Here is an 18,005-nt window from a genome sequence, read left to right on the forward strand (position 1 = left end):
AAAAAAAAAAAAAAAAGCTCCTCCTCAGCAGTTCTGACATGTAGCCAAAGCTGGGAACCATTATTTTCAGAGGCGAAAACAAGCTTCTAGAGAAAGGAATATGTCCAATACAACTTTAGGTATTCTCAAAACCTGGAATCTGGAGCTGTGCTGGGTATGGAGTAAGCATTCTGGACTATTGGTGCAGCATAAGTTGAGGGGGTCAGAGTGTGAAGAACATAGGGACTTCCCACAGAAGACAACCAAGAAGATGACTCACCTCAATAGCATAGCAGAAGTCAGCACCTGCTGTTACCGCCATCATTGACAAGAGTCCTGTGCCGGTGCCAATGTCAAGAACCAAGGCTTTCTGTCCTCTGTCCTTCACCCGGCTCACAGCTGCCCGGATACCCTGGTAATATTTTATATTCTAAGAAAAAGGGAGAAATAGCTGTCACTTCATGGCACTTACAATAACTAAGAGAAAGGGGGCAGCACTGAGACTTAACCCTAGGCCACCCGGGAGGCTCCTTAAACAGATTTTTAATGAGTAAGAATGGTATCAATCCTCAAAATAGTAACTGAAATCTAAAAGAAAATAGAGTGACAAATCAGAATTCTAAAGGGAGGTGATCCTCAAACCAGAATCCAAAATCAACCTCTGAAATGTAAGGGAAGAAAAAAGAACTATTCAAAAAAGTCTCACAAACGTTATCTTCCATCACCCTCTCACAGGAAACTGGGGAGGAAAGTGCCTCACCACAGGTACTTAGGAAAACTTAGGATTCAGGAAACAGAGGTCCCCAATAAAAAAGAACGTGATGGAGATCTGTAGGACAATAAACAAGAATGCTGGGATGACAGATAATATAAGAGGTCCAGAGAGCACCCAGAATAGATAGATAACTGGTTGATCTTTCCTTCTAAAAGGAGAGATACACAGTCAGGGGAAATTTGAGCACAAAACAATGATTTCTACAAAGAAAACTAAACAAAAAATAAGCTAATTTTTATTCAAGAAAGGAAAAGTAATCAGAGTATCACATAGCTTAACTCTAAGTAGTGTTTCTACAGTCCTAGCAAACATATGATTTTAACTAACATTTCTGTAAGTATTGACCTCATGACAATTCTTTTTTTTTTTTTTTTTTTTTTAACTTATTTGTGCATACAGAACCGAGGTGCAGGCCAGAGGCGCAGGGGCGGCAAGAGGCCTCACCAGAGACAGAGTGAGGAGCAGAACAGGCAGATGGACGAGAATCGAACTCATGTAGAAGAAGCCTTAGATTCTCGGTGCTGTGCTTTAACCCACTGCGCCACCAGGGAGGGCCGTGACAATTCTTTAAAAAGAGGATATACCATCCTGTTCAAGGTGACAAATAAGGGGAGGGTATCCTTATTTTACATATGAAAAAATAGGACAAAGAGTTTAAGTGATTTGCCACAGAAAAGTAATTCTGGTCTGGCAAAGATTCATGGCACTTAAGATTCATGTCACTTCATGGCACTTACAGGAGAAAGGAAAATGAATGGAAGGAGCTGAAAGAAAGTCAGATTCTCAGTTCTCACAGAAAGGCATCAACAGATAATAGCTCTGCAGATTTGGAGGTAAACACAGGCAGCTCGAAGAGAAGAAATGAGGTTGCCACTGAAGTCGAGCATAAAATTGTTTGTCTAGTGAACATGATACACCAGGGGAAAAGTATTTTTTCATAGTGAATCTTAAAAAACTATTTGACTGATAAGTCTGTGTATTTATGTCATAGGTAAATCAATATGACATTTTATGCTGTGTGCTTTAAAATCACAGTAAGAGGTTTTTGGTTTTTTTTAATCAATATTGCAATTGTTAGAATCTGTTGAACTAAAAAACTGAACATCAATACATTATGTCCCCCAAAGCAGGGGGTGCTATCTTCTCTGGGTAGGAGTGGGCCTAGGAGCTGGTCTGGGAGACTGAGTACAGCCATGAGCTAGTGACCCGAGAATCCTCAACACTCCTTCACACTGCTGACACTCAACAGAGTAGCTATTACCTTTTATTTACTCAATGTTGGAGACATTATTGGGAAACTGGAGTCCCATAAAGGACAACTTGGATATTTCTGGCTTTTGAGATGCCGCTGAAGGGAGGATTATGGCATGCTGTCTGTTGCAAAAAGTCCACATTTTCTTAGCTCTGCTGTTGAAGCCATGATCAACTATGCTGAGAAGACAGAAGCCAAGTATCTGTATATCCACCACATGCAGGAGATCGGGGTCATGGAAGGGATTTCCTGCTTCTGGTGGGGGTGACATGGTGATTCATTCAAAAAGGCAAACCAGGGCTCAGAAAGGCACAATCAAGAAGTGGTAATTTGACAATGAAAGTCACACTGGAGAAGAGATACATGTTTACTCGGAAGAACGCTGGGGTCACAGTTAACAGCAAAGGCAAGCAAAAGGTTCTACTATCACAGGATCCAGATGTACAAAAGTGTGGAGACTTATGACTGGGGATTAAATCCAATGCCGGTATTTTCAATGTAGCTGTAAAAAATAATTAAAAAAAAAAAAAAAACTATTTGTATCTACCTCCTCTTCCCCATTCCTGCCCCCAAAAAGGCAATCTGTGGGAAGGAGGCCAGATAATCAAATAAATAGAGTCAACTATAAGGTGACTAATAATAGAATTAGACTTAATAGTGAAAAAATACAGTATATACATAGTGTAGTGGTGATTTGTAATGATGCATACTGTAATGGCAATTCAGCAGTATCTGTCAAAAGTCACATCTATATTCATTACCCTAGACTATACCAAAAATGATATCCCAATGGCAAATAAACATGTCTGATGTCATTAGTCATTATAAAAAGGGATATTAAAACTACAGTGAGATATCACTCTATACTCACATTCAAACAAAATGGCTAAAATCAAACATTGACAATACCAGATGTTGCCAAGGATGTAAAAAAACTGGAACCTTCACATATCAGTAGCAGGAAATTAAAATATTATGTTCATTTCGGAAAAGAGTTTGTAGTTTCTTCAAAAGTTATATATTTAACATAAATGTGCACTTACCCAACAATCCTACTTTTATATATCTACTAAAAGGAAAAAAAACCTGTCCACAGAGACTTTGACATGACTGTTTACAGCAGGACTATTCAAAATAGCCCCCACACTGGAAACAGTTCAATGTCCATCAACTGGAAAATGCATAAATAAAATACAGCACATCCATTAATGGAATCTAACCAGGTACTAAAAAGGAATACTGATGTATACCCAACTTGAGTGAACCTCAAAAACATGAACAAAGCTAAACAGACACATAAGACCCTTACTTATAGTCCCATAATCATATTCCAAATATTACATGGTCTTAGGAAATACATGAAATTTCTAGAAAAGACCAAACTATAGAAAAAGCAGACTGGTAAAAGGATGTCTAGGGTTGGGTTTTGGCAATGGTTCTAAAACAACAACTAGGGAGCCTCTCTGGTGGCGCAAAGGGTTAAGTCTCAGCACCATGACGCTATCAGCAGCCACTGCAGCATGAGTTCAATCCCCAGCCAGGGAGCTGACCCCCATCACATAGCAGCCCTCTCTGGTCTCACCTGCTGCTCCCCTGAGCAGCGTATTTCAGTAGATCCACCTATTCTGCTCTCCACTGACTCTGGTGAATCCTCTCACTCCCACCCTCACCCCCAGCCTACACCCTGTTCTTGTATGCATAAATAAATCTTAAGATAATTAAAATAAAACAACAGCTAAATGTACAGCACCATGCAAAAGCATGGAGAAATGTGTTTATGCTGCTTCTACCCTTAACCAGTAAGTTCTGACTCCCATTTTCTCATGTGTAGAATTAGGGAAGGGGAAGCAAATAATGCAGGGTCAGGAATGTTCTGTCAGAGTTTGGATATTTTTGTGAGACCACAAAGGGTTTTAAACAGAAGAATAACATGCCAGGCTGGCATTCAGAAGGATCCCTTGGGCTATTATGCAAGAGGAAGGAAAGGCAGGACCAACAACACATGAGAGCTAGCAGGCAGTGGGTTGAAGAACCAATCAAATTTAAGGATAGAATGCCTGTTCAGAAATGGAAAAGGACATCACTTTCTGGCTTGGCTCACTGGATGGATGGCAATGCCATCTGTCCAACCCCCCTGGAAGCTTGGGCAAAAAGCACCCTCTTTGCAGATGACACTAAAATTGGCCTTTCCAGGTTTAGTGATTAGAGTCCAGTAAGATGATAAGACCCTTAAATTAGAGGACTAATCAACAACCAAGGACAATGTTTATTCTGTAATTCCCCAACAGTTCATCAAAGGCACTAGGGAGGCTCCGGCCCCCTCTTTGTGGCCTGCACACGACAGCTGTTTAAGGAGATCATTCTGTCATGGTGTTTCCAAGAAGCAGACAGGTTGAACTACTAATCTGTGTGGGGTGACGGGGATACCACCACACCTAAACTAAGCCTACCATTTGCCCTGAGCCCGCTTCTACCTTGCTATTTCATGTCTGTTGCTGCATCATTTAAGCTTCCCAGCTTCTGAGCCACCCAGATGAGGCCAACTGGTCAAGCACTCAGATAGAAAGGGAAATTCTGGGTTGCTGTCATAAGATCAGAGCAGCGGGTTAAAGCACAGCACTAAGAAGCTAAAGCCACTTCAGCATGAGTTTGATCCCTGCCCTGAAAGGTGACCCACATGGCGCGGCAGACCTCTCCTCTCTCCCTGCTGCTCCCCTCAGCAGTGTACTTTGTTAGTCTGCCTGTTCTGCTCCCCACTCTGTCTCTGGTGAATCCTCTCACTGCCCCTGCACCTCTGGTCTGTACCCCAGCATAAATAATCTTTTAAAAAGAAAGAAAGAAAATTTGGGTGAAAGAGAAAAAGCTGAAATGGAATTTTGCAATGCAAATAAAATGTGTTTCACAAAATACAGTGTGCACTGACCTCTAGAGATTTTATTTTAGAACTGCAAGCAATTTTAGTTTTTAAAGATTTGTTTATGTATGTAGAACTGGGGTATAGGCCAGAGGTGCAGGAGGGTGAGAGGATTCACCAGAGACAGAGTGGGGAGCAGAACAGGCAGATCTATTGAAATACACTGCTGAGGGGAGCAGCCAACAGGTCAGGAGAGGTCTGCCATGCCATGTGGGTCACCTCTCTGGCCGGGGATTGGAACTTGTGTGCAGTGGCCATGAGAGCTTCATAATACTGCTCTTTAACCCACTATGCCACCAGGGTGGACCCAGAATTGTAAGTAACTTTATACGAGGCAAGTTACCATGTAATTAAAGAATTTTATATTGAGGTCATGCAGATTAGCTTGCATATTCCATTCACTTTAAATTTTACTAAATGACTTCTCCAGAGGGCTCATGTTTTGAGGAAGGCCATATTTAGGTCAACAGCAGAGTAGGAAGTAGGTAGGTCCCAGCCTCCCTTGACTGATTTCCTGACCAGTGCACCACACTTCCTCTCCATATCATTCTAACATGTCCAGGGGGAATTTTTAACCTTATAATGCAAGGTTTTACGACATCCACTAAGATAATGGCTTCCTTTCATACTTACTCTGTCTTTGTCATGCAGCATATCAGCATAGGATGACCTAGAAACACAAAAACACAAGTCAGACAACCCTCTGAAAAACTAATATACAGCTAAAAAATAACACACCACAGGGGAGTAGTTAAATATATAAATGCGGCCCTCCCTGGTGGCGCAGCGGGTTAAAGCACTGCACTAAGCTTAAGCCGCTTCCGCATGAGTTCGATTCCGCCTGCCCCGGAGGTGACCACATGGTGTGGCAGACCTCTCCTGACCGGCCCGCTGCTCCCCTCAGCAGTGTACTTCGTAGACCTGCCTGTTCTGCTCCCCACTCTGTCTCTAGTGAAGCCTCTCACCCTCCGCATCTCTGACCTGTACCCAGTTCTGTATGAATAAATAAATAAATCTTTAAAAATATACGTGTATATATATATATAAATGCAATCCTAAGTCAGATGAGACAAACATCCAGGCCCACTTTAAACTATTCTAACAGAGTTACTTATTGTCACACCTTCTTCCTGAAATGTTCTCCTCTCCACACTCTGGACATTCCTTCTACAACCTCAGCTCTTCTAGAATCCCTTCCCTTTTGCCTTTCTGATATCACACCTTCTTTGAGAACAATTTTGCAGTTTTAACTCTCAATTAACAACTGAAAATTGTCTATATGGATGTTCAAATCCAGACACCTAATCTCCATCATCTGCCCCTCTCTAAACACACCCATTCTACATATAAAATATATTGAGGTATATTTTAATATACTGAGGTTCACAGAAGTTAAGTAGGTTGGCTGATATCCCAGAATTAGGAAGTAAGAGTCTGGACAGTCACTCCCTAACCCAGATGGTTCTTGTTGCTTCCATGCACTTGTGTTCATTTCAACTTGTAGTTTTTTACGTGCTTGTACCTCCCACAAAACTGCATGTTCCTTGAGGATGGACACCCTATCTTCTCCATTTTAGAATTCATAGCCGTTGTACAGTACACCGTATAGACTTAATGACTGCCAAATGAGAGTAACTCCCATATTACTAGATACCCTCCCCAGAGGAAAAACAAGTGTTTTCCTCTTTTCCACTTTAGAGAACTTAACCATGATGAATGTGTCACCACATCAATGACATCGTATGTAATTTCACCATCACTACTACCACCACTGCCATGCTGCTACTCTACTGGATCCTGGACTCCCTTTCTCCACTATAGCAGCCCTGAGACACAATATCTGATTCTCCACACAGGTGTGCCTTTGCCTGATTTCCACACATATCCACCTGGCTCAGCAGACCTGCTTCTGACCCACACCTGGCCTTGACCAGATGCACTAGGGCCAGCCGGGTCCACACTCAGACTGGACTCCAAGGCATCTGCTTTGTGATCAAGTGCCACCAACAGTGAACAAACCCTCATTACCTTGCAATCTCCTGGTGGTAATCATAGTGTTCATCCTCCTCCAGCCACTCCACAGATCCTGTGGTGGGATTGGCCCGCCCACAGAAGACCTTCATGATGCCAGTCAGTGCTCAGTTTGTATAGAAAAGCAGTCGTGGCCGATCACTTCTTGTGGACAGATCTGATCACCAATAATCTATTCACAACACTGTGCCAAAAAAAAATAAGTACTCAACAAATAAATCAAGGAATTCAAATGTTACTCACTGAAAATAACTGTTAATCATACTTTAATCTTTTCAGCAAGAGTTATTTGGTTTTATAATCTACTCATAACAGCAAGAACTAAAATACAACAAGCAAGACAAAAACTCTAAGTTAAAAAAGAACAAATTGTTGATTACCAGAGGGAAAGGGTTAGAAGTGGAGAAAATGGGTAAAAGGGGTCAATTACATGTTGGTCGGTGGAAACTAGACTTTTGGGGTGCTCCTAATGTAGTAGCTACATATGTTCAATCACAACTATACACCTGAAACTGTAATGATACTTTAGGGCCCTCCCTGGTGGCACAAGGGGTTAAAGCTTAGCATTTATGAAGCTCTCCACAGCTACTGCAGCATGAGTTTGATACCCAGCCAGGGAGCTGACCCATGTGGTACAGCAAACCTCTCCTGTGTCCCCTTAGTATTTCAGTAGACCTGCTTGTTCTGTTCCTCACTCTTTCGCTGGTGAGTCCTCTTAACACCTGCACCTCTGGCCTACACCCCATTCCTTGTATGCATAAATAAATCTTTTAAAAAAGAAGATACTTCAATGACAATTATTTTAAATCCTCCTAATAAATAAATTCATATAGCTCTCAGAAATTCAGCAGTTCTGGGGCCCTCCCTAGTGGTGCAACAAATTAGGGCGCAACACTGGAAGCTAGGCGCAGCCGCTTTAGTGCATGTTCAATCCCAGTCCCCAGAGGTGACCCACATGGCGCAGCAGACCTCTCCTGTTTTGTCCCCTGCTCCCCTCAGCAGTGTACTTTGTCAATCTGCCTGCTCTGCTCCCCACTCTGTCTCTGGTGAATCCTCTCACCACCCCTGCACCTCTGGCCTATACCCCAGTTCTGTATGTATAAATGAATAAATCTTTTAAATTGACACACAGCAGGATGTGAGCATTTCTCTGAGGGAAGAGAAAAAGAGATCAAGGTTCACACAGGAGTCTTCAAAAGTAATAGCACTGTTCATTACCCAAAACTTAAGTGTTCCACATTCCACTTCTTGTAGAACATTGGTCCATCTCCAAGAATCCTTAGAAAGACTACTTTACAGGTCTTAAACATTCCTAAGGTGTTTTACTGACCAGAGTGACCAAACTTCTTTTGAAAATTTCTAAACTACGCAAACATTAAATTGTTACACAAGAGGATGGGAAACAATCTTTTCTGAAAAGAGCACAGGCAGTCACTGCACTGGTTCAAAGCAGGCGATTTGTCCTTCAGCATATATGTCCTCGATCTAATGAGTCTCAAACTTTCTGACAATCCCTGTAATGTATTTTACATTGAGACACAACACACACAATGTAAAGTAGCCAGCTATATTGTCTTCTATCATAATATATGATATATTCTATTTCATTTTTCTTTTCATTGCTGTGCTACCCTCCCTGGTGACACAACAGGTTAAAGCACAGCACTATGAAGCTGTCCACAGCCACTGCAACATGAATTTGATTCCTGGCCAGGGAGGTGACCCACATGGAGCAGCAGACCTCTTCTGTCTCACCTGCTGCTCCCCTCAACAGTGTATTTCAGTAGATCTGCCTGTACTGCTCCCCACTCTGGTGAATCCTCTCACCTCCCACACCTCTGGCCTGTACCCCAATTCTTGTCAAATAAATAAGCTTAAAAAAAAAAACTGCTGTCCAATAACAATTCAAAAGACACTACAGACAGAACCAGCAGGATCTATAATGTGCTTTAGAAGAGTGACAAACGTTGTAGTTGGAAAAAATGAGCACATCTTGCTGAACATTCAGGGAAGCTTAAAGTTTAAATGGTCATGGGGAGAGAGGGCACTCTCCAGCTCAGAAAGGCAGAAAACCAAAATCATGCACAGTAAGTAAGACTTGCTGAAGTGAAACTGAGTAAGGTGCCAAACATGCTGGGACTCATACTGGGGAATCCTGAAACCCTGGGTATGGTTCATGTGGAATCAATTCTGATGAAGCCAGGGGTTAAGAGTGTAGTAAAGAACTTTAGTCTATAAAATTTCCTTTTGATCGTGATTTTTTTTAAGTCATAACTACAATGTCCCTGCACAACTGCAGCCCACTAATTTCATATAAGTCTAATTGAATACATAAGGATAGGAACCATGTCCTGTTGTCTTTTTGAGTACTACACACCTTTCCTGGGAAGTCCTCTCATCTAATGACTTGTCCTCACAGAAGCCCACACTTCAAATTCAGGAGCTGTTCTCTGACCCCTTCTTCATTCTCCAAAAGCTGTGCACTCATATGGCCATTTACAGGAAGGGAATGGAATCACTCCATCAAATCCTAATTTCACCGTTAGTCAGATTTCAGAACAAATGTTTGGCTCATTCATTCAAAATTTACCAAAGTATTTCCTTTTTTTTTTTTTAAATATTTATGTATTTATGCATACAAGAACTAGAGTACAGGCCAGAGGTGTGGGAGGTGAGAGGATTCACCAGAGACAGGATGGGGAGCAGAACAAGCAGACTGACTGAAAAACACTGCTGAGGGGAGCGGCAGGAGAGACAGGAGAGGTCTGCTGTGCCATGTGGGTCAGCTCCCTGGCTGGGGATCTATTCGTGCTGCAGTGATTACAGGTAGCTTCATAGTCCTGGGCTTTCACCCTTTAATCCCTAGTGCCACCAGGGAGGGCCCCCACGTGTTTCCTATATGCCAGATATTGAACTGGAAAACTACCAAAAACAAGATCGAGGTCCGTTACCTCCAAAAATTTATAGCCCCTAATTGGGAAGAGTGAATTTAAATGCAACACGTGAGTACTAAAATAGAAAATACGCATCACGCAATGAGGAAGAGAATAACAGAGTTGTGAAAACACTGAAGAATTTGAGGGGCGCCCAATAAACCAGGTCAAAAATTGGGAAGCATGGTGCTTTATTTCAGGAATCTTTAGCCCAACTTTTCCAAGATCCTTAGGTGGAAAAAAAAGAAATACATAAGCAAAAAGGACAAAAGCCGAAAGTGACGGAAGAGCGCAGAGCAGAAGAAATTAAAGATGAGGAGTGGGCTTCTGAAATGACAACGGGCCACGCCGGCTTCGGAGAGATGTTTGCATTTCGTTCTAAACACACGGCGCGCAGCAGCCGGCTTTCGGAACACCTGCGGCCGAAGCACCCCTTTACAGGGCCGCTGTGGCGAGTGTGTGAAGACGATTCTCCAAATACTCAGAACAGTGCCTGGGAAAGGGGAGCCCGCCAGCGGTACCCTGACTCAGAGGGCGGTGGCCCAGTCAGCGGTGTGAATGCTGAATGAATGTACGGGACACCGACAGGTTCGGGTGTCTGTCACTGGGGAGAGGTGCCACATACCGTGATCCAAACATGTGGTCCGCCACGAGAGCAGCAGCAACCCACAATCATCTGACTGGACGGGAGAGAAGGGGCCGTTCCGGAACCCCGCTGTCCCCGCCCGCAGCTCAGCCGCCCCACGCGGACTCTTAAGATTCTCAGGAGTGCCAGCGACGCGTACCCCAACACCCGCGCACACCCACCCCAGCCCCTCCGCCGCGACTCTCAAGCTGAGGGCAGGCGACTGGCAGCACCTCAGGCTCCTTCCCAGGTCCCACCTTCCCAGCCCGCCTAGTTTCTCACCCGCCTCGGGATCTGCTCCATTCACTTCCGCCGCCGCCGCCATCTTGCCGCGGCTGGCGCGTGGAGCGACACTACTCGGTAGCCGTGAGCGTGCCGGGGGCGGGACCGGAAGCGGAATTTGAAGGCCCCTCATCGCAGCCCGAGCGTTCCCATAATGCTCCGTGACAGCCGCTATGGAGGCCGGCAGGACGGCTGTGCTCCGTGTGAAGCGGAAGCGCAGCGCGGAGCCCGCCGAGGCCCTAGTCCTTGCTTGTAAACGCCTCCGGGACAGTGCAGACGAGTCGACCGCCCAGACGTCCCTCGAGGGTCTAGAGAAAGCGGCGGAGAATAATGTCTTCCAGTTGGTGGCCACCGTGCGCTCCCAGGTATTGGGGAAATAGAGGACAAAGGAGCAAAACTGTATCCCTGACCCCTTCACGAATCCCAGCTTAAGTTGCCCCCCTTTCTCACCATCCCCCAGGAGGAACCAGTCCAACCGCTCTTGCGGGAAGCCCTGCGCCCTTCCCAAGGCAGCCAGCAGCGTATCCGCCGTGACCTCCGTGCATCGGCTCGGGAGACCCGGCAGGAGGGCCGCTACAGGGTGGTCTCCAGCCGCAGATCTTTGGGGATTCCCTCAAATGGCCCGGTGTCCGAGGGCGCACCTGAAAATCCAGGCGCTACCGAGGATGCCGGATTCCAGCTGTTCGACCTGGTCCACGAAGAAGGAGACACAGAGGCTGCCTCAGCAAGGTCATACAAAGTGAGTATACTCTACGAGGCAAGCGTTGGGCTTTTCGTAATTAATATATATCTAGACTCCGCGCTGAATCAAGACAGTTAAAAAAGAGGATGCACACGGCTTCACTTTAGAGATAAGTGATCCTAGGGCATCGAGCGAGTTTAGCCTTGTTTTAGCGCATCGTTCAACAGTATTGACTAAGGACCCACTATGTGTCAGGCTTTGTTCTTACGTTTGTTGAAACAGTGAGGACCTAACACTCAGAAGAGAAACGGTAAACAAAATTCAATGTCAAATGATGATATGGGCCGTAAAAGAGAAAACAGGAGAAGAAAGGTCCCCATATCATGAGGATCTCACTAAGAAAATAACAACTGAACAAAGACATGAAGGAGGTAAACGGCAGAGCACTATGGATATCTTGGTGAAACCGTTTGCTGGAGCTCAATGATAAACGAGAAAAGTTTAGGTGGCTCTTGTTTGTTCTTACTGTCAATCACCTAGCCCCTTATCCACTACAATCACTGGAAGGTTTTCAACAAGGTAAAGATAGAGCAGATGGGAAAATGTTTCAAAGGGAGGTGAAAAGGTTATTCCTAGGTAGCATATAAATTTGAGGTCTAGAATGCAGGTCTTAAATACCTTTAATCCAGTCAGTGTTCTTTCCACTACATTACATTCTTAATTTAGTTTTGTGATTCACTGCCAAAAAGCAAAGTCTTCTTTGTGCATAAGACCAAAGAGATAGAAAATTCTTGTCCTAAGTTATGTCTGCTCTTAATAAACTTTTTTTTTTTTTAATTTATTTATTTAGGGCCCTCCGTGGTGGCCAAAGGGGGTTTAAAAACAACACATTATGAAGTTCTCCAAAATCATGCAGCATGAGTTCAATCCCTGCCCTGGAGGTGAGCCACATGGCTGGCAGACCTCTCCTGGCCCGCCCGCTGCTCCCCTCAGCAGTGTACTTCATCAGTCTGCCTGTTCTGCTCCCCGCTCTGTCTCTGGTAAACCGTCTCACTTACCACACCTCAAAAGATGTATTTATTTATGCGTACAGAACTAGGGTACAGGCCATAGGTATAGGGGCGGTGAGAGGATTCACCAGAGACAGTGGGGAGCAGAAAAGGCAGACTGACTAAGTACATTGCTGAGGGGAGCAGCAGACAGGACCCGACAGGTCTACCTGGTCATGTGGATCACCTCCAGGGCAGGGATGGAACTCATGCGAAAATGGCTTCTGATAGCTTTATACTGCTATACTTTAACCCGTTGTGCCATCAGGAAGGACCTAATAATTTTTTTTTTTTAAGATTTATTTATTTATTCATACAGAACTGGGGTACAGGCCAGAGGCTCAGGGGCGGTGAGAGGCTTCACCAGAGACAGAGTGGGGAGCAGAACAGGCAGATCGATGAAGTACACTGCTGAGGGGAGCAGCGGGCGGGTCAGGAGAGGTCTGGCTCGCCATGTGGTTTCCTCCGGGGCAGGCAGCAGGTGGGAATCGAACTCATACGGAAGTGGCTTCAGATTCTCAGTGCTGCGCTTTAACCCGCTGCGCCACCAGGGAGGGCCAATAATTTTTTTTTTTAACTTTAAACTCCTTTCAATAGTTTTTGAAGTTTAAAGTATTTGGATGAAGATATATTTTCATATAGAATATATCAAGTAAAAAATGTTTAATCATGGTCTGGTCTTCCTGGAAAGCAGTTTGGGTGGAGTATACACTGCCACATTTTTTACGAAAACTTACTGCACACTCATTCTTAAATTACAGTTTTTTAAAAGTAAATCAATGTTCATTGAAATCACATCAATTTAAAAATTCATTAAATTCTATCTATAAGAAAAACTAGCAGATAAACTGGTAAAGGGTATAAACACATTTTCTCAATAATACAACAGCCTCTGGCAGTGAACCTGTCAAGACGGGTTACTTGCAGCTCATTTCCAGTTGGTCTGTGTTAGCCTCCATAACAGAGCCTGCTGGGATAAAGCACACCCTCCCCTCAGCCAGTTTTATCTAGGGCAATTCACCTCAAACTATTCTCTCACAAAAGGGGAGTCCACTACTGGTTTGTGATTAAAAGCACAATGTTGGTGTGGGCCCATCAAGTGATGGGTAATGGTTAGTAGTAGTCACCAGAGATCAAGAATCACATTTATGCTGCTGTAGGCGGCCACACAAACTGCAAGCCCACTAGGTTTCAGCCTTAGAAGTGCTACTGTGGGCCTGTGGGTAGCAGGAGGAGAACATCGTGCCAGAGAGCTCAAAAAAGACCAATGGCAGTAGAATCTGCTTCTGGCTCTGCTGGCCTGGCTCTCACCTTAGGCAGTCTCCCATGTGATCTCATGTCAGCCAAGCATAAAGGGCAGGAGGTTAGCTTATGTGATTTCAAATTGCAAAAGAACTACACATTAATTTTATATAGAAATTCTTGATGTTTTTGATTTCATGGGCTAAGCATAAGATAAGTAGGTCATGGTCCTTACAATCTTGAATTCAACATAGAACTGAGGGAGGCTTCCTTCACCTAACTCTTGCATCCCTCCTCCTGGAACACTCTTACATCTGTCCTCTTACATCTGTCCTCTTGGAACGTCCTGCATGTATCTTCTGCTGTTTCCTTCACAGGCCTCTGACCCAGATGTGATCCTCTGCAATTCTGTAGAGTTGATCCGTGAGCGGCTGACTATATCTGAGGATGGGCCAAGGGTTGGACAGCAGGAGGAACAGAAGGACGACTATGTATATGACATTTACTACTTGGAGATGGCCACTCCAGGATGGATTGAGAACATCCTTTCTGTGCAGCCCTACAGCCAGGAGTGGGAGCTGGTAAGAGGCCATGAGAATAGGGGCAGCTTAGCCTGCCTCATACTGATTTTCTAGTCAGAGTGCTTTGCTTCTTGAGTTCCCCTACTGATCAGTGTCATTCTTGGTTGATCTTGTTCTTGCTCAAAGGAAACTTTTTTTTTTTCTTTAACTTCCTTGTAGGGTCCTAGTAAAAGGATTTTGAGAAAGATCATTTAAATTTATGTTTTGTTCTTAATCTTTTACAAGGTTTGCAACACCTTTATTGTTTATAAAGTACCCACTCTAACATGAATGAGAACAAAGGCTTTTTAAAAATTGCAACCTCAAAGTGTAGGTAGAAAGTTCTATATTTAGGAAGCTAACATCCTGACAGTCATTAAAACAAATTCTAAAATGAGAAATGAGAAAATTAAAGGTGGGTGATGGAAGGCCATCAGGGATTGTACATGAGGGGAGAGACAAGTGGTCAAGAATGAAAGCAGTGTAGGAAAATGGGAAAAAAGTCTTTTTTGAAAACATAAAAAAGTTAAGGTGCTACTTACCATGCTCTCACGCTGAGAAAAGCACATTACCCCACCATTATATCCAGAGTTTCCCTGCCTTGGACCAATGCATGGCCCCTACTTCTGCTTTCCGGCACCTGTCACACTTAGGATTGGGTTGTGACCTTTGGGGTCATCCATAACCCATGTACTCCTCACGGTGACGGCCCTTTGAAGAGTTTGAAGGCCTCTGCATCACCTGCTCAGAACACTGGCCTTCCCACCCAGGTATATTCTTTCTGGTGCAGTGTGTTCTACCCCACCAGTAGTGTGGTGCCTGGAGCCAGACTTTTAAGCAGAGAAGGCACTAACTCTCTCTCTTGTAAACTGAGTCCCTACATCCTCTTATGTGGCAATGTCAGACTAAACCCTAGGCTGTTTCTTTTTCAGCTGGCATCCTTAAATGACATCTCTCTCAGTTGGGTGATAATGGCTTCCCTTGTAGCCTTACTCTAGAGGTTTAGACTTATATTTGTGTTGAGATATGCAGGTGAATGATGACCAACAACCAGAGGATATTTATGAAGATGAAGATGATGAGAACAGTGAGAATAACTGGCGCAATGAGTACCCAGAAGAAGAAGAGGACAGTGACGGAGATAAAGATTCCAGGGGTAGGTGGCTTGCAGCCCTGGTGGAAAGGGATCTGAGGCTGAGGTAGAGCGTGGCTGATAGATACGTCTTAAGTGGCCTTCCTTCTCTGCCATGGAGCTCCAGGAGCTCGCCCACTGTCCAGAGCTGTGGGGGACCCACGGACTATTATTTCCAGGGGCACTGCTGGGCTCCCATAGGTCCAAAATCCTTACTTACTGTATTGCCTATCTTGGGTTTTGAGTATTATTATTCCATACTGAGCCAACTTCAGTGGAACATCTAACTCAGTGTCCCTCTCCCTGTGTCAATCAAGAATACAGTGGGGCCTCCCTGGTGGCGTAGGGGTTAATTTTAGCACTGTCAAGCTGTTGCCAGCCACTGCAACATGAGTTCAATCCTCAGCCAGGGAGGTGGCCCACATGGCACAGCAGACCTTTCCTGTCTCACCCACTGCTCCCCTCAGCATGCATTTCAGTAGATCTGCTTCCCACTCTGCCTCTAGTGAATCCTCTCACCATCTTTGACCAACACTCCAGTTCTTGTATGCATAAGTAATATAAATCTTTCAAAAAAAATTTTTTTAAAGAATACATTGGTGAAATTCACCCGTAAGCGTAGGCCAAGGCTTTCACACATCCATTATCTAATCGCTCAAGAAATTGCTATGGCCCTCCCTGGTGGTGCAGTGGGTTAAAGCTCAGCTCTGAAAACTGGCAGCAGCCGCTTCAGTGCAAATTTGATCCCCTGCCCTGGAGGTGATCCACATGGCGCAGCAGACCTCTCCTGTTTCACCTACTGCTCCCCTCAGCACTATACTTCATCAGTCTGCCTGTTCTGCTCCCCCACTCTGTCTCTGGTGAATCCTCTCGCCACCCCTACACCTCTGACTTGTACCCCAGTTCTGTATGCATAAATTTTTTTAAGTCTTTAAAAAAAAAAAAGTTGCTATATTCAATATTGTTTTTTTAGAAAGAGACAACTCAAACATGGTACCTGTTGGGGAGAGCAAGGAAGGATGCTCTGGCTGTTGGCTCAGTGCCAAAAAAAAGTACATTCTAGGGGTCTATTAATAGAGAAACAAAGTATTTATGCATATAAAACTGGGATATGGGCCAGAGGCATGGGGGGGGGGGTTGAGAAGATTCACCAGAAACAGAGTCGGGAGCAGAACAGTGGATCTACTGAAATACACTGCTGAGGGGAGCAGCGGGTGAGACACAAGAGGTCTGCTGTGCCATGTGGGTTAGCTTCCTGGCCAGGGATTGAACTTGTGCTGCGGGGCCTGGTGATGGCTTGATAGTGCTTAGACTTAAACCCTGCACTACCAAGGAGGCCCAGATTATGGGATATTCTGTTGGGGAAGTGCTTATAATATGTTAAAAGGAAAGGAGCAATGTACAAAATTCTATTTGCAATATAAGTGCAAACAAAACAAAAGTCCTATGTTAGGGGAGAAATGACAAAATCCAATTTTAAAGGAAGGACCCAGTTTGTATGGTAGAAATTCAACCATTTTTTCTTAAATTAGTCTATGAATTCTCTTTGTTAAGCAAGTTATTTTATAATGGAAAAGAAAAACAGATTCTTTTGAGAAAGGCAGGGAGCTGTTGACTACAAAATCAATCACATGGTTTTAGAACCCGTGCCTGTCATCTCATTCTAGGTTCTGATGAATACAACAGCCTTAGTGAAGAAGAAGGAGGCCATCGCAGACCACAGCTGTGGAGCAAATATCCTGTGAACGTGCAGAAGGAGTTTGGCTATGACAGCTCTCACGACCTAGATTCAGACTGATGGTCCTGTGACAGCCGTGAGGTTCTACCATGCCCTGAGGGCTCTTGGACTGCAGCATCTGCAACCTTGGCAGTTTCCTTCGATTTCCTCGCTTAACAGGGGAGGAGAAAGCATATCAAACAGCACTGCCCCACTATAGTGAAAGCTAAGGGAGTGTCTTTGCACTGAGTAGAGCCATTCTGCCTCACTTAAAAGTGATCCTATGGCCCTACAATGGCAACTTAGGGGGGAAGCATGAATACGAAGCTTCCAGAGGATTTTTCCAGCTTTCCCATACCACCACATCGCCCGCCTCCAGTAAAAGCCTGTCCCCTTTGTTGGAAGAGACTTAGGAGAGTGCCATTGGATCCCTTGTAGCACCACAGTACAGACTGGACAATAATGGCCATTAGGAAAGGACAAAGAATCTGCCTGAGCTGTGGAGGCTTCAAATGTTTATTTGCAGCATTTGCCAAAAACAGCTTTGCAGCAGCCACTAGTCATATGTGGCTGTTGAGCACTTAAATGTGATCCGTCTGCGTCTGCCTCCCTGCTTCTGGGCTCTGGTGATGGCTGTGAAGATTTCTGTCTTCCTTTTGCAGTGCTGCCAGGGGACAGAGTGTATGAATGTAGTAACTGTTCAGTAAAAACTAACTTTGAACGCGGGAGCAAGTAATTCCTCCAAAGCCTTTTAAATCTGAATATCTTAGGTATTTTCCCATGGTGCTTTTTCTTTTCCCCCCTTTCCTCCACTGCCCCACCAAATAAAGAG

At 44.4% G+C, this 18,005-nt stretch overlaps 2 protein-coding genes across 3 annotated transcripts in view; one reads left to right on the forward strand and one right to left on the reverse strand.

Annotated features, from left to right (window-relative positions):
* Window positions 1–10,894, reverse strand: part of PRMT7 (protein arginine methyltransferase 7) — a 38,440-nt gene extending 27,546 nt beyond the window's left edge. For both annotated transcript variants that reach the window (XM_004690214.2, XM_012730617.1), the window contains exons 1-4: window positions 10,792–10,894; window positions 6,949–7,135; window positions 5,554–5,590; window positions 260–409 (exon numbers count right to left, since the gene is read on the reverse strand). In XM_004690214.2, the coding sequence (XP_004690271.1) occupies window positions 260–409; window positions 5,554–5,590; window positions 6,949–7,043 (282 nt within the window). In that variant the 5' untranslated portion in view covers window positions 7,044–7,135; window positions 10,792–10,894. The remainder of the gene's footprint in view (window positions 1–259; window positions 410–5,553; window positions 5,591–6,948; window positions 7,136–10,791) is intronic.
* Window positions 10,895–10,937: 43 nt separating this feature from the next.
* Window positions 10,938–17,942, forward strand: SLC7A6OS (solute carrier family 7, member 6 opposite strand). Its single transcript, XM_004690442.2, has 5 exons — window positions 10,938–11,156; window positions 11,252–11,530; window positions 14,142–14,345; window positions 15,357–15,480; window positions 17,124–17,942. The coding sequence occupies exons 1-5, from the start codon at window positions 10,965–10,967 to the stop codon at window positions 17,252–17,254; spliced, it is 930 nt and encodes a 309-aa protein (XP_004690499.1). The 5' UTR covers window positions 10,938–10,964; the 3' UTR covers window positions 17,255–17,942.
* The last annotated feature ends 63 nt before the right edge of the window (window positions 17,943–18,005 follow it).

This window comes from Condylura cristata, unplaced genomic scaffold, assembly GCF_000260355.1.
Source record: "Condylura cristata isolate star-nosed mole 26May11 unplaced genomic scaffold, ConCri1.0 scaffold00028, whole genome shotgun sequence".
Lineage (NCBI taxonomy): Eukaryota > Metazoa > Chordata > Mammalia > Eulipotyphla > Talpidae > Condylura > Condylura cristata.

What these genes read in the sequence shown, in the direction of transcription:
- SLC7A6OS (XM_004690442.2), top strand. Translation starts at nt 10,965, where the DNA reads ATGGAGGCCGGCAGGACGGCTGTGCTCCGTGTGAAGCGGAAGCGCAGC. An exon ending in ACAGCCAGGAGTGGGAGCTG is followed by an intron (nt 14,346 to 15,356) that starts GTAAGAGGCCAT and finishes TGAGATATGCAG; the next exon opens with GTGAATGATGACCAACAACC. An exon ending in CGGAGATAAAGATTCCAGGG is followed by an intron (nt 15,481 to 17,123) that starts GTAGGTGGCTTG and finishes ATCTCATTCTAG; the next exon opens with GTTCTGATGAATACAACAGC.